Genomic DNA, 15,099 nt, shown 5'->3' on the forward strand with positions numbered 1-15,099 from the left:
TTTTTCCATATAGTAAAGAGCTCATGTAAATAGTCATCTCCGCTGAAGGGATGCGCCATCCAAGTCAAGTACCACCTGGGAAGTAGTTTTGAAGCTTTTCACAGTAGCCTTATATCTGATGGGATTTTCAATGGCCTTTACCATAGATGTGGAGTTTGCATTTGTAGAAAGTCACTGGATAATTGCTAGATAAATGCTGACCAGCACTGGCCCAAAGGGGCAGAACCGTTTTTGAGGAAGATTCTCTTGTGATTGTGTTAAACTGCAGTTGCTGTTTTGTAGAGACAGTTGTTGAAAAGCTGCATTCTGATTGGCTAAGAGAACAGATGGGTTGTGCATAAAAGTAAATGTAAGGATGTATGTACCCCTTAGAGAAATCTGACACAACTTTCTATCCAGCAGATCTGACTGGCTGACACTTTGTGTGTAATATTACAGAAAACAAGGTTTACAATGAAATTCTAGCATAAAATAATTGACTTTCAATTCACATTTCCTTAATATCTTCCCTCCAGTCAAGGGCTAGACCCCTCCTTCAATTCAGTTGGCTGCAGGATTGCCAGATTGCAATGCCAGTCACGTGTCTCTCACAGATGGCATAGAAATGCAGGTACTGCCACCAAAAAGTAAGTCATGCTGCTACTTCTATCCGAAATATGACAATCTGCTCGCATGGAGGGCAGATTTAAGGGCTTAATTCCAGTTATTGCAGCCCAATATCAGCAAAGGAAGTTCAAAAACCAGCATTTAAACTGAGCCAGCATTGAGAAATGGTTTAGAAGACTGAGACCCCCACAGCGTTTATTCTTCTCCCTTACACCAGTGTAACTTGATGGACTCAACCTTGTGACTCTGGCGTAAGTGAGAGCAGAATAAGGTGCTAGAATCTTGTCAACTCCCGTAGGTTAAATGTCTTGGGGCATAAAAGTTGGTCTGCATTTGGAAACTTTCTCTGGTTCTTCTGCAAATCAAAGTTTACATGACATCACTTCGGTGGGATGTTCGAGATTCACAATTGTAGCATCTTGCATTTTATTCACAGCTGCACCGTTTGGAATCGTCTCAGATTCTATTAGCAGAGTACAGAGACATTTCTTGCATTTTGTCGATGTTCTTTTTTAGTTAAGTGTTGGCCGACTTCCCTGCTCCCCACTTTTAAAAAAAGACCATTCTTTTGGGGGCAAAGAGGGGACATATACACAGCAGATATTTATAGAAACTGTACATGATTGCATGATTTATTGTAGTTAAATATTAATATGGTGAGTGCCAAGACTTTTTTTTAAAAAGCACTATTGTGTGACTAAAAGTGAATGCAAACATCCATTCACTTTGCAGAGTGCATTACAACACTAGTGGAAATTCAGTAATTATACTGTTATCTCAGGACAGTAGCAAATGAGTATTGTGGCATACGTATGTTAAAATTGCAGCCTCCCTCTTGTGTTAGCACAGTCGTTTAGGCAGGTGGAACTGTTTCTTTCAGACGGTATCTGCCTAGCTGAGTGTGTGGTTTAAAACATTGCATTCACACTTTACAGTTACTGAGCAGGATTGATTTTATAGATTGTATTTCGTAAGTCGCCAACAGGGAGCCTTGATGCCATTTGTCTGACTGCTACATCTATTCTCTTGTGTCTTCCCTCTGGCTTGTTAGGAGCTACAGGATGTAGGAATTTGCCACTGTGAGTAGCAGGTCTCTTAACCTGACAATGTGTTCAAGCTTTCTATAGGTGGTAGAAGACAAAGTTGATGTAGGCGGTAATTCCCATAACAGGCGGAGTGGGAAAATGGATTAATTAGACCTTATTTAGAGCTGTGCTCTTCCTTTTCTGACTCACCTGTGGAATATAGGCTTTATTTTCCATGTGAAGGAAACTGACACTCAAAGGTCCTACTCTTAATGAAACACGTGTCTTATTTTTTGGAGTCAGTCTTTACAGTGGTAAATTACTAACCGTGTATTTGTGGCACAACAGGAAGAGCCTTAATCTGTTTTTATTCTGAAAAGTGACTAAAAACGCCACCATGCAGTTCCCTGCGTAGGGAACCTCCATTCTTTCCGGAGCAGCCTGGCTTAGTTTTACAAGTAAACAGCGGCTTTTTCCTTAGCCTGGAATCTGGAAGTTGAGTGGCTCTTAAATCGCCACTCCACAGTCTGCTATTGGAACCTAATTAAGACTCCTCTGGAGCGGGCGTGAGCCAAAACGGAACCTTTCTTTCCCACCGCTGCAGGCAGTGACTCTGGTAGGAAAAGGAATAGAGAGTTGTTGTTCCTCTGAAGTCAGCAGATATGACCAAATGCACCGAGAACTGAGTTAAGTGGGTGGCCTGGTCACTTGTGAGAACACCTGAGATCAAGGACCTTAAGAGAGAAACTACAGAGACGTATCTGCTTTTTAAAAGCCCACACAAATGTACCTACTGGTATAAAGTCAGACTAATCTCGGTTATTCTAAAAAAACGTTTGTTGAAATAAGAGAACTGTTCAGGAATTTGCTTTCCCCTGTAGTGCTCTTGTGACCAAAATGGGACGTATCTGAGCTGCAGTTGGGTTAGTCTCAGGGAATCCAGCCCAAGTCCATTCAAAATGAAAGCAGGAGACGCTGCATTCTGTTAAAAATCTGTCCATGTGGTGTTTGGAGATGCTTGTGTGTGGAATGTCTGAGGTCTAAAGGCAGGCTACATTTAGACTGGCAAACCCGGGTATATTCCTTCTTCCCCTTTCTCAGCACTGGCTTTACTTCCAAGAATAATAGGTCTATTGGCAGCAACTCCTGCAAGAGGTGATATTAGTGTTGGGTTCAAATCCTGGTCAGGCACAGACACAACCTGAACGCCAAAAAATGAGTTTTAAAGAACATGAAGCTGCTTCTAGCCCCCTTTCTGTGGGTTCTTTCTTGGCTGTTTTGGCTGACGATGCTGTGTAAGGGGGGGGGCTCTTTATCAGTACACTTGGCGTTTCCATCCAAGGATGGATTTTTATTGGAGCTACAGGCTTGGACTGTTTAATGCAAATTGCATTTGTAAATAATTGCATTAAAGATTTTTGGGGCAACATAATTAAGTACTTCATGAACCAATGTAAGTCCCCAGAGCACTTTGGCATCCAGCTAGAATGAGGATTGAGAGCCACTTGGCTGTAGTTTCTTTCCAGGGATCAGGGTTTAACCAAACTGGTCTTCAGATAAATGAATGACTGAAGTATTCAGACCACGCAGTGGCTTGCTCTCTTGTCAGATTACCTCCTCGCTTCTTTAACACTAACAGTTGGCAATAGATCTGCTTTGAGTAGACTTTTGTGTTCTTCCAGCTTAAGTTTGTGCCTTGTGCCCCACCCCCTGCTCAGAAAAACAAACAAGCTTGTGTGTCACACCACCTTTAGATTTCCCTGGTCTAGTGCTAAAGTCCAGCTCCCTCAGTACTAAAACTGGTTCTGAAAAGCAACAAACCCAATGCTAGTAAGAACTGTGACCCTGCTCGAAATCTCATGTCATTTACATGCAACAGCTGCTCTGTTGGGAGCAGATTTTCACATTCCTGCCTATTCCCCAGAATAGAGGAACATATATGTGGGTTGAGATAATAGGTAGGTAACCTTTTGGCTCTAGCCTGACCTAGTTTGCCCCAGCTGTGCACACAGTGGGCTACGATCTTCCCTTCTCTGAATAACTTCCCGCTAAGCTGGGCACTGGCCCAACTGACCTGGGTCTGAATGCAGACGTGCTAAGGTGGCTTGTCATCTATTCCACAAGTGGCAGAATGTTTTTGGGCTAGAGCTTTGGTTGAATCAGAGATGGCACAAAAATACTGTAGTTTGTCAAGAGCTTGTTGGCTTTCCATCTTTCACCTCTGTGGCTGGGCAGGCACTGTGACAGCCACTCTTAAATTGATACCCCGTCTTACTCCCTGCTTTCACTTAATGGCTCGTGCTACACAAGAAAAGTGAAAATGGTAAGAGTGTGAAGCAATGTTTTTGCAGTGCAAAATGGCAACCTGAACACCTGTTGTTGCATGCATAATATCGGCTTTATTGTAAAGAGATATTAAGGAGTACTAGAGACAAAAGCGGATACACTGATGTGAAGCCACTCAGAGGACGTTAGCCCCCATGCTGTAGTATTTAATTGAATTTAAGGAATAGATTCTGTATGTTTACCTCAATGTAAAGATTTAACCTTTCCATTGAGAGGAAAGGTTATTGCATGAAGCAATCTGTATTCTAGATAGCTTTCCTAACTGCCCAACCCTCTTCAAGGCAGGCTTCACATTGGTATAAACACTGTCCCTCTTTGGGCCCTTTACCTTTCTAGGATGTGAAGGGTAAAAAATGTGAATATTTGTTGTTTACTTCATTAGGCATAATTCATATGATGTGTTTATATGCAGAATCTCAACCAGACTGAAGCAAAACCATATGCAATTGGTTTATTATAAACTGTATATGATGTACAAACTAATAAACACTTAAATGATGAGTGTGTGACTGTTCTTGACCAGGCAAACAAGCCAGGCTCGCCAGCTACCCCACGTTTTAAAGTTGGGCACCCTGTTCTGAGAACTTCCCGTCGGGTTTTCAGCGTACCGACTGGGAGGAAGACTTGTGGGGTACATGCCATTAAGGGAAAGGCATGTTCCCCCCCAATGACTATAACGATGGGCCTGCTCTCCCAGGGATTTAGCTGAACACTTAACGGTCTCCTTTTAGTCTGGGCTTCCCCCGTGGAGCACACTGGAGCTCGTGACCGTCTAGGGTTGAGTTTTGGCAGAGGCAGACACCTCACAGTTTCTCTGCTGAAGGGAAGGGAAACAGAGTATGCCTTGCTCAGAAGCAGAGTAAAGTGAACTGTTGTCCGTGTTCTCACTTAGAGCAGCAGGGAGGTGTTTATTGTTTTCACCAATAAACTCACTAAATTGCAGAATTTGATATTCCACCAGGTGAGCCCTAAAGCTTCCCTCAGTTTTGTTTTAGATGTTCAGAGAGGGGAACCAAAAGAAACTTCCCCACATGGATTTGGATTTTGCAAGCTTACTTGGTAAGTGACCTCCTTGCCCACACTCAGCCGCTGAGCACAGTTAGGGTGGTGGTGTCAGGGCGAGAGATCCTTTACTGCTGTGAACCTTGCATGTGCATGTCAGACACAGTAAACGCTTACATATTAATACTGGATTTATTTCAATACACTTTACAGTTCATGGGACACTAAGCCATAACGTGAGTTTAAACTGCTTGTTCTGACCTGAATTGATTAGTTCAGCCAAATGTTACAGGAGTGTAATGACAGCAAATATCTGTGATCAATAGGCAAGCAGTATTTGGCTATGTTCACGTGAGCAGAAACAAGTTTCAACTATCATTAAAAAGTGTAATAACTAAAATGTCTGAACATTAGACAACCAGCTGGAAATTTGAGATTTAAGCAGGTTAAGTTATGCATAAACTACACTGCCACCATTATTTACTTCCTAAATAACATGTTAGCTTCATGTACTTCCATGCTAATCTTAACATTCAAAAGAATTAGACTTTGAATCCTAAGTAGGAAACCCTATTTTGCATGAAGTACAATTTACTACTTCAGATGTGATTTTAGTTTATATAGGATCAGGAGTTAGAGATGGAAAAGACCTATTAGTTAATCTATTCCATCTCCCTGCCAGGGTAGGATTGTTCCCTACAATATACATACAGTAGTGCTTTGTCCAGTCTACACTTAGATGTCTCATATGATGGTGGCTCCTGTAGAAGACAGAGCAGATCTCACTGCTAGGAAGTTTTTCCTGATATTTAAATTCTCCTTTTCATGATCTTACCCATAGTAGTTCCATTTAATAGAGCTTCAATTTTAAACTGGAAGTAGATCCTTCCCCCACCCACCAATGCACTTTTCACTTCTCTCACTCCCAAGGAAGTCTTCAAGCCATTCTGGTAGCATATGAAGTTAGGGTAGCCCTGGGGATGCAATAGTTTGACCCTTCCGAATGAAGATTCTTAGACTCCCCTAAGTACATACCTAATCCTTGTGCTTGTAGACCAAAGCTACTTGGCGCACTTGTTCCCCTCCCACCGAGGCTTAGTGGCTTTAATCATCAGCTACCCAGGGCAGTATATCCCATCAGCCTGTTGGGGACTGTACCAACTTAAAGTTGGGCTGAACTTTCAGCTTCAACTCAGTTGGCTTCACAGAATGAAAAGTAGCTAAAAACTTTGGTCCACCACTGTCTAAATCAGTTATTAGGGTCACATCTTCTAGGGATTGTGGTTCATAGGGAAATTACAAAACATGTAGACTATCTGGAATGATCCTCTGAGGAACAAAACAAGAGGAATGAGACCTCTCTCCAAAAATCTATCATTTTAAAAAGTCATTCAGCACTTCAGTTATTTCAAATCTCCTATTTGGTCTACTTAACTATCAGAAATGGTTGTTTAGCCACTTAGTTTTCCTTTAGTCAGGTCACCAATTTCCTTCCTGAGGGCCAATACATTGTCCCAGGAGAGACACTTCATACTAGAGTTTGCAGAAGGGCTACTTTAGTACACATAGAACTTTCTTTTTACAACTTTATAAAGGTTACCCAAGTTATTGTCTTAAAAACAAAAAGCCGCACTGCAGGGCTGGAGCACTTAGATGATAGTGCAGGGATTGAAGGCAGAGCCTCGCTTGTTACTGCCCTGAGTAGGCACTAGCTTTCCCTTGCCATAGTAACCTGAGAAAATCGCTTTCACTTCAATCTTTTTAGAAAGTAGGAGCATCCACATGCCATTGCCAAAGTACTGCAGTTTCCCTCCACCAATTTCCTCAATTTCATCATCTTTGGTCCCTGCCTTTTCCAGCTTGACAAACTCCAGCAAGTCAATTCCAGTCTGGACCGGTTCTATGCCACTGGCGCATCCAAGGGTAATGTGAGCCCGGCTGCCTTTGGGCAGGTTGTCTGTAGGCAGGATCTTGTCGACGTCTCCCGGCCACAGCAGCAGTTCTTGCTCACTCAGTTCCACACGAGCACCAGCTGTTTTAGTTGTGAGGAACAGCGCAGAGATAGTCAGGGTAAAGGCTTTGCCGTAGGAAGCCTTCACAACCTAAGGGGAGAGAGGACCAAACAATCTGAATCCAGAAAAGGACTTTAACTGACTCAGTGTGACATTAACCTTGCCCTGACAAGCCCCTTCAAAGGTTTACGCATCCAGATCTACTACTTTGCCTTTTCAGTTAGATTCTTCACTGATCTCCTTTGAGGAATTTTCACACATTCCACATATATGCTACAAAGTGTACCATGAATAACTGCTCTCCTCAACCTTAGGGTCTTTCACTGGCCTTCTCCAGCACTCAATATGGTAATGAAAACATCATCATGGTTACAGGTCACTGTTTTCTCTCTTCCTCCCTCCTCTCCCTTTTGGTCATCTTAATTTATGTATTTTAATTGGAACCTCAGGCTGATCAGATATGGTACAAAAGATGGAAGTGACCATACCTTAACTCACGAGCACTCAAAACCAAGCCCTTAGAGAAGAACTCTAGTACTTACAGGAAAAAACCCACAAGAACTTGCAGTTAGTTTGGAGGCAAGATGAAAACTTCCTCAATGCATCTCCCTGTCAATGTTATTTCTCGGTCCTGAGGAGTAACAGCCTTACTATTTCTCTACTAAACAGGCTGTCAAGTGAGCCAGCTTCACAAGTGCTGTTGTGACGGGGACATATGCAGTGGCGCTAAGGTTTTAGAAAGCTGCACAGCCACACCAAATCTACCAAGGTAAAAGGTTGGCGTAACATACAACTTGAACACACGTTTTTGAAAAAAAACAAACCAAGACACTAACTTCTTGTTGTGCATATTCATCGGCTCCCATAGCCTTTCCGAAGTCAGTAAATTTTGTAGTACAGTGCAAGACGCTGGGTGGCCTTTTCACAAAGTAGCTGGTCAGGTCCAATTTTACTTTGGGATCTTCAGCAGGAAGAACTGCAAGTGTAGACAAGCAAAATTACTACTGACAAATTAATGTTCCTCTTTCCCTGCAAATACTCATTTAAGAGGTATACTTAAGGTTTAATTTTACTTAGAGCTGAGAGTGCTAGCCAGCAGTAGAAAATAAAGTATTCTTTATCCACACAACTCGTGTAGCCCAGCAATGCAGGCTTCCTTGCACTGCTAGCCAGTTTGCCTAGGCCTTGATATTGCAGGGATCACTTTAGGGGCAACATGATGTTTCAGTCCATTTTTATTCAATCCTTGGCCTCTGTCCTCCAACTTACTTCACATAGGCCATCACAGAAAGCAGGTGGGAATGGCTTGGTTATTTCTAGCCTACGCTGGATTCAGACCTGTGGGCTGCAGGCTCAAGGTTCTATATCTCCCTGCAAACTCCCTAAACATCAGGTTCCAAAAACTTCAATTTAAGAGGCAGTGGGTTGTGCTTCCCTACATAAAAATGATTTAAAGCTGCTGCTGCTTTTTGGACAACATGCCTTGTTATTCTAATCAGTGTCTTTAAATATAACCTGTGGAGAATTTAGACTGAACTGGAAGTGTTACTTTGGAAGCTAAGTGGGCAAGTTTGTTCCCTGTGTTGTCTATTAAGTGGTAACCTTCCCTCTGGTTAGTGGAATAAAAAGCTTGGTAAAATATTTATATACGTACAGTACTTAGACTCCTTTTTGAATACTTTAAGACTTCCGAGCTCATCTAAAAAGGCTTTCCCGGTCTTCCTCAAGTTCTCAGAACTCTTTTTGCTCAAAAACCATCCATAATACAAAGGTAGGAAATCTTTCTCCAAGCTTGGTTTCATCTTCTTCAAATCTTCCACAGACAGTTTCCACTGATTCTTATCCTTAAGCTGCAAGCAATCCATCTTCCAAGGTGTTTTGGGTTCAACAAAGAGGACTTTATACTGGTATTTGTCAGCAATATCAAAGAGTTGGTCTAGCCGTTCCCGTTCATGGTGCGTATCATCCACAACAACAACACTGATGTCTCGCTTGCAATAGTCAACTAAATCCTCATCCAACTTTGAATAATCTTCAGGAATGGAGCTTCTTATTGCAGGTGTAATTTTATAGGTATCGGCAGAAATGACCTTGCAGGCATCCTTATACTGGTCTTGAATAGCCTGGGCAAGAGTGGATTTCCCACTGCCAGGCAGGCCTCTTATGATAAAAAGGGTTTTAGATTCTTTGACTGTAGACATGGTAGTGTCGTCATCAAGGAATGGAAACTGCAGATTTTCGGGCCTCTCTTTCGATGACTGAGTAGACATTTTTCTAAATATTTTAGGCAGGAATGTATGGCTCTTCCGGGTAAAGCCTCTGTTCTGAAAGTTTAAAAAAAGAAGTTAATTTGTATGATTTTTTGCTATAACAATCCAAACAGATACCATCTTTCTGACACTAAACAATATATCACTATTTGAATTCTTACTAGACAGAAGCAATTTTTTTGCTATTCACATATGCATTAAATGGTCCATTGATAGTTTTAAATGACACTATTATGTCATAAGTCTGTGCCACCATTATCATATTAAACCTCAGCTGCTTTTCTCAGCTTACAGTGCCCTGAACAACTAAAACACAACTTTGCGCTTAAATGTTTCTGCTGACTCCCCTCCTAATGGGTCAAAGTGAGCCTTTTAAGCTGAATTTAGAAGAAAATTAAAATTTAAAGGTGTAGGCCAGCCTGCCTGCTCATTTATCTGTGGATTATGCCTGTTACTAGCTAGATGCTCACACCTGTTTCCAAACTGGCTTGTGTGGGGTTATACTATTGCAAACTCCATGCTTCTACAGATTGTTTATCCTCCTTGAATTCTAACATACCAGACACCAGTTCATGTGTCAAACTCAATTCAGTCTATCTGAAAATAAAAGAGCTGTAAGGTTACCATATTTAAAACTTTTATTCAAAGACACTGCTCACAGAAACTTAAATATAGCCTGAACAGGAGAAGTGAAAGCTCATGCTACTGTGACAGCTGTTGATGTTGGGAAGATTCAGTTCAAGAACAAAAACTAAAATGCAGAGACTACAAAAAGTTTGATTTGATTTTAAGTCCGATATTTTACGCAGTGGTTCTGAAACTTTTATACTGGTGACCCCTTTCACAGAGCAAGCCTCTGAGTGCAACTCCCCCCCCCCTTATAAATTAAAAACTTTTTTTATATTTAACACTATTATAAATGCTGGAGGTGAAAGAGGGTTTGGGGTGGAGGTTGATAGGTCATGACCACCCATGTAATAACCTCATGACCCCCAGTTTGAGAACCCTGCTTTACAGATGTTTTTCTAGTTGCATGTAAGAGACCGCTTAGAGAAGTCTGCCTGCAGGAGTGTGTACTTACTGCTGCACATCATGCCAAAAAGCCCCTTTCCTCTCAGATGCTGTGCAGAAGGGCTCCCCTGGAAATGCCTCTGAGGTAAGATCTTTATTGGCAGCTACCTGCTGCAGGGTAGAATAATTGTTTGTGGTGTTGTACTTGTGGCAAAGACATTTAACGTCCCACAACTGGCATTACGTGAGACTGAAGGGAAACCAAAACTAGTGAAATCACTTGGATTCTACAGAAGCAGGTGCTTCTGGAAAATCCTAAGAGGCAAGTGTTTGCATGATTCTGCCTGTCAGCATTTTGGACTGCAAGCAGGATTCACAATGAGATGTGGTTACTCTGGAAAGAAATTAGATTAGGATCTTTCCACGCAGGAGTAATTCAAAATATATCAGAATTAAACACTGGCCTTCATGAAATCGTAAGACATTTTGGGGTGGGGCTTGGTCCTGCAGTGATGTACTATCAATAACTCGGCATTATGACATCACACAAGTTTCTTTGACAATATACTGTGGAATCCCTATAGGGCCAAGTAGAAGCTGGAATTTGAAGAAAAAGGTATTTTAAAGGCACAAATATTTTCAATGGTACCAGCAGGGACAAAGATTTTTGTAAATGTTAAATAGCCTCTTAATTTCCTTCTCGGGCATATTCTGGCCACTGAGATTGGTTAACCTGCTATGGAACAACAGCTTGGTTTACCAAAGGTGGTTTCACTACAACTAATTAGTAGAAGCAAGTGTGGAGACAAAATGCTAGAGAAGTGAACAGTTTCACTGCTGACTCAAAGCTTGGATCATCTTTTACTATTCAAATATATTTATTTGGTCTGTGGCAGAGGGGAAGTGCTTGATTCTGCTCACCAGTACTCATGGGGTAAAGACAGAGTAGGCATGTATGTGGAAACTAACATTTTGCTTGTATCATTCTCTCCATCCTTCTTATGTGGTTTTCTTCGCTTTGAGCAATTTGGGACAAGGGCTGTGTCTTCCTCTATGTCTGAGGAGTGCCTAGCATGTTTGTGGGTGCTACTAAAATATAAATCCCTTTAAAACTGAATTGAAGCTATAAAAAGTAGGATGATGAACTCAAAATGAAGCCCTGTAACTAACTGACCATTGTGTACTATTGGCACATTTGAGGCAGAATGCTTACCAAAGAAAGTAGCTCATTTATATAAAAAGTGGCCTTGGGTCTTGTTTGGAAGAATGGTACAATCCACCTGGAATTCTCTTGGGAGCTTGGCAGAGCCAATATTCCCTCTTGGTAAGCACATGCTACTTTTTACACATTACAGAGGTACTTGGGGTCTCATTTCATCTGCCAGGCTCTTTGTCTACATCCAAGTGGTCTGAATGGGAGCTGTAAAACTTGTTTTTACATCTAAATGTTGGGTCAGATTTGAACTTGACAGGGTCCATTTAACCTCAGCAAGTACGCAGGTAATAAGGGAGAGAGATTAAGAGCTACAACCAAAAGAGAGCATTTGAGCAGGGCCTGCATAGAGTATTTGGACTGTGACTGGTTTGCAGTCAAACTATTTTGATGAAAACAGCTGTTGGTGAACAGCAGTAACTGAGGCATTTTTTTAAGATGCAAACAAAAGAACAATAATAGAAAACACCCTCAGCACCCATTGTTTATCAGCCAGCTTTCAATAATAAGCTCTTTAATGAAACCAGGCCACATACAAAATGGATAGACAATGGTACCACACAAATAAGTCTTAAAGGAGCAGTTGGCCAGTTTCTGATTAAACAATCTATTCAATTCAACACAAGCTATGTCACTTCTCCCCTTCCCCACAATTGTCCCTACAAAGCTCCTATTTATATGGAAACAAGTATTTGGTCTCCCTTCCAGGAAAGAGGATGAATTTTAAGTGGCACTGGTAAGATTTGCAACAGTGTTTTCTCCCTGCTAAGAAGGGTGGGTGGGTGGGTGGGTGGGGGGGGGAATAAAGCAGTTAGCAAACTGTTTTCTATTAGACATGACCAGTGAGGGGTTTTTTCTAGAGTGCACTGGCACCGAGGTTATGTGGAGAACCTCTAAGCACTGGTGGCCCAACAAAGGATTTAGAAAAATGGGTGGCATTAAGATGTCGGTTAAACTTTGCCACTCACATCACCTCACTTGGCATTCTGCCTTCGGTCGGTTTTTTTAAGTAGCTTACGATAGAGACCTTGATTTTTTACCATCTGTAATGCATACAATACATCTTGGGAAACTATACAAAGACTAAATTCCAATGCGATCTGTGACAGTGGGTTTGGAGCTATGTTAGAGAGTTTAGTTTCTGTTCTCATTCTTAATCACAATACCCATTTCTGCAGGTGGCAAAAAGCTGCCTGTCTCTTGGTTCAAAGAGTGGTGGTTCCAGGAAATGAGATTTGAACTTTTGTTTATAGTCTCATTGGACAGGTGTCACATGCAGGACACTTGCTCAGGTTTATTTTCCCTAGCACTCCTAACTCTAACATTTCAAACACTCCACACTGCAACAGACATTGTCTATTGCACAAACATAGGGGGTAGGATGACCAAATGTCCCGATTTTATAGGGACAGTCCCGATTTTGGGGTCTTTTTCTTATATAGGCTCCTATTGCCCCCCACCCCCATCCCGATTTTTCACACTTGCTGTCTGGTCACCCTAATAGGGGGAGACAACAGGTCAGGTTAGCACAGGCCAGCAATGTGCTTGATGGAGTTCCTAGGGTGCGTTTAATTGCTGCCACCAGCTGCAAGGGGGATTGTAGTGGTTTATATGGCTCCAAGGGAGACTTCCCCTCTCTTGGTCGTCTATTGAACCAGTCTCGTTAAAATACTTCTGAAGAACAAAGTTTTTCCCTTTTCACTATGGTACGCTATACCAAGTATTAGCTATTTAAAGTGTCAGTCAGTACCCTCTAAAAGTTCCTTGTGCCCCTTTCAAAACTACATGATTCTGACACTGTATAGTAATATCTCTACCCTGCTTGTTTCCTGAACGGGAAACATGAACATTTCCAGAAAGATCATTTAATGTGTGAGACAGGCTGCTGCCTCTTTCCTTGCCTACACCCACAGAGTTTGTATTTAAGTGAGAATACAAGTCCTATCATCCCTACCTATGGGAACACCTTTAGTACAGAAAGCATCTTGATGAAACAACAGCAGGAAATTGTTTAGGGGGAGAAGGTTCTAAGCTAGACTGGCCCTCTCAAACGTCGCTCTCATTCTACAAGTGGCTCTGTCTGAGCAGACCTTTACCTGCCAGCCGAGCCCTGGGCGAGTTCAGCTGCAGGATCAGGGCCAGTAGCTGTTGCAGATTGTCCTGTCCTGTCCCGCCCACTCACCTCATCCCTCTACCACCACTCCCCAGTCTCCCCCCCCCCCCCCCAGCATCTGAAGAGCAACATGAGCATTTGGAAATTCTGTCACCAGTTACACACAGCTACAGCACTGTATTGATTGCAAATTATGGAGTAGATCCTCCTTCACAGGCTCTTTAAAACTTTCCTCCCCCATCACTACCTGCCATTGTGCAATGCCTTTCAGCAACATTTACCCCCTCACTCACACAACACACAAAAGGTTCACAGGGCCCCAAATAAAAGAGGAGACCTTACGTTATCAGGGGAGCGCCAGCAGGCTCTCTCTGCCTCCAAGATGAAGGCTGTGAGGATCTTAGCGTGACTGTTTAGCCTGCAGTTTGGCACTTTACAAAGATAGCGAGCTGCTCGGAGCAGGGGCTGCATTGATCTGGCTTAGACAGTCACTACACAGCTCAGAATTTGTGGACGCTGCTGACAAAGACAAAGGGAAACGAAACCTACCAGGGACTCTGTATCTCTCACACAGGCGGATGGTGGTATGAGAAATTCAGATGCCCGGGTGGGTTTAGTGTGTTTCCTGTGTTTACAGACATGCGGTGGGGGCCTGGCCCTAACTCCTGTGTTGTAAAATCTGTCCTGTAGGGGTGAGGGCGCATGGCAAGTATTGCGGCTGGACCGTGCAGGGATCCCCCTGAATTTCCACAGCCTGCGAGCCCTGCCTGGCATGCTCAGCCCTCCCAGCGGGGGGGGTCCCAGTCACCAACAAAATACCTCTCACCCCCCCCACCGTGACCCCTGTATCCCCACAGCATATGGCCCCCTGCACCTGATCCTACAGCCCCACATGTAACTCCCCCTTGCCCCCACAGCCCCCTCAGGCACTTACCCCTACAGTCCCCATACCTTCCCTATAGCCCCCCCCCCCACAGACACCTACTCCCTATTAGGGTGACCAGATGTCCCGATTGTATAGGGACAGTCCCGATTTTGGGGTCTTTTTCTTATATAGGCTCCTATTACCCCCCACCCTCTGTCCCGATTTTTCACACTTGCTGTCTGGTCACCCTACCCCCTATAGCCCCCCCTTACCTCCTCTATAGCCCCCCCCAGACACCTGCCCCCCACAGTCCCCATCCCTCCCCCTCAGCGCGGCCCGAGCCCGCTCACCATGGCGAGGGCGGCGCCTCCAGGGGCTGCGGGTGCCGAGCGGAGGGGACGCGGCTCTGTCCCGGGCCCGCCCGCCGCGATTTTCATAGCCCCGCCGGGGTGGGCGGGCGCGCGGCGGCGGCAGGGCGGGAGGCGCCCAGTGCGCATGCGCTGGCCAAAGGCCTGACGACCCGCCGCCCCTAGCGGCCAAGCCGAGCATTGCAGACACCCCCACAGCAGCCAGGCACAGAGCTGCAGGGCCCCGGCTGGCACCAATGAACCCAAGATCCTGCCCCCCCAACCCCGC

At 43.7% G+C, this 15,099-nt stretch overlaps 1 protein-coding gene across 1 annotated transcript; it reads right to left on the minus strand.

The window, feature by feature from the left end:
• Positions 1 to 5,155: 5,155 nt before the first annotated feature.
• On the minus strand, positions 5,156 to 14,895 carry CNP (2',3'-cyclic nucleotide 3' phosphodiesterase). Its single transcript, XM_026654800.1, has 4 exons — positions 14,814 to 14,895; positions 8,646 to 9,315; positions 7,828 to 7,967; positions 5,156 to 7,081 (listed from the first exon to the last, which is right to left on the minus strand). The coding sequence occupies exons 1-4, from the start codon at positions 14,814 to 14,816 to the stop codon at positions 6,629 to 6,631; spliced, it is 1,266 nt and encodes a 421-aa protein (XP_026510585.1). The 5' UTR covers positions 14,817 to 14,895; the 3' UTR covers positions 5,156 to 6,628.
• Between the last annotated feature and the right edge of the window lie 204 nt (positions 14,896 to 15,099).

Source organism: Terrapene carolina, unplaced genomic scaffold (assembly GCF_002925995.2).
Source record: "Terrapene carolina triunguis isolate 2854851 unplaced genomic scaffold, T_m_triunguis-2.0 Scaffold193, whole genome shotgun sequence".
NCBI classification, from domain to species: Eukaryota; Metazoa; Chordata; order Testudines; family Emydidae; genus Terrapene; species Terrapene triunguis.

Coding starts and splice junctions, on each gene's coding strand:
- CNP (XM_026654800.1), bottom strand. Junction 7,968..8,645: donor CAAAAAGGAGTCTAAGTACT/GTACGTATATAA, acceptor CTACACTTGCAG/TTCTTCCTGCTGAAGATCCC. Junction 7,082..7,827: donor ATGAATATGCACAACAAGAA/GTTAGTGTCTTG, acceptor CTCTCCCCTTAG/GTTGTGAAGGCTTCCTACGG.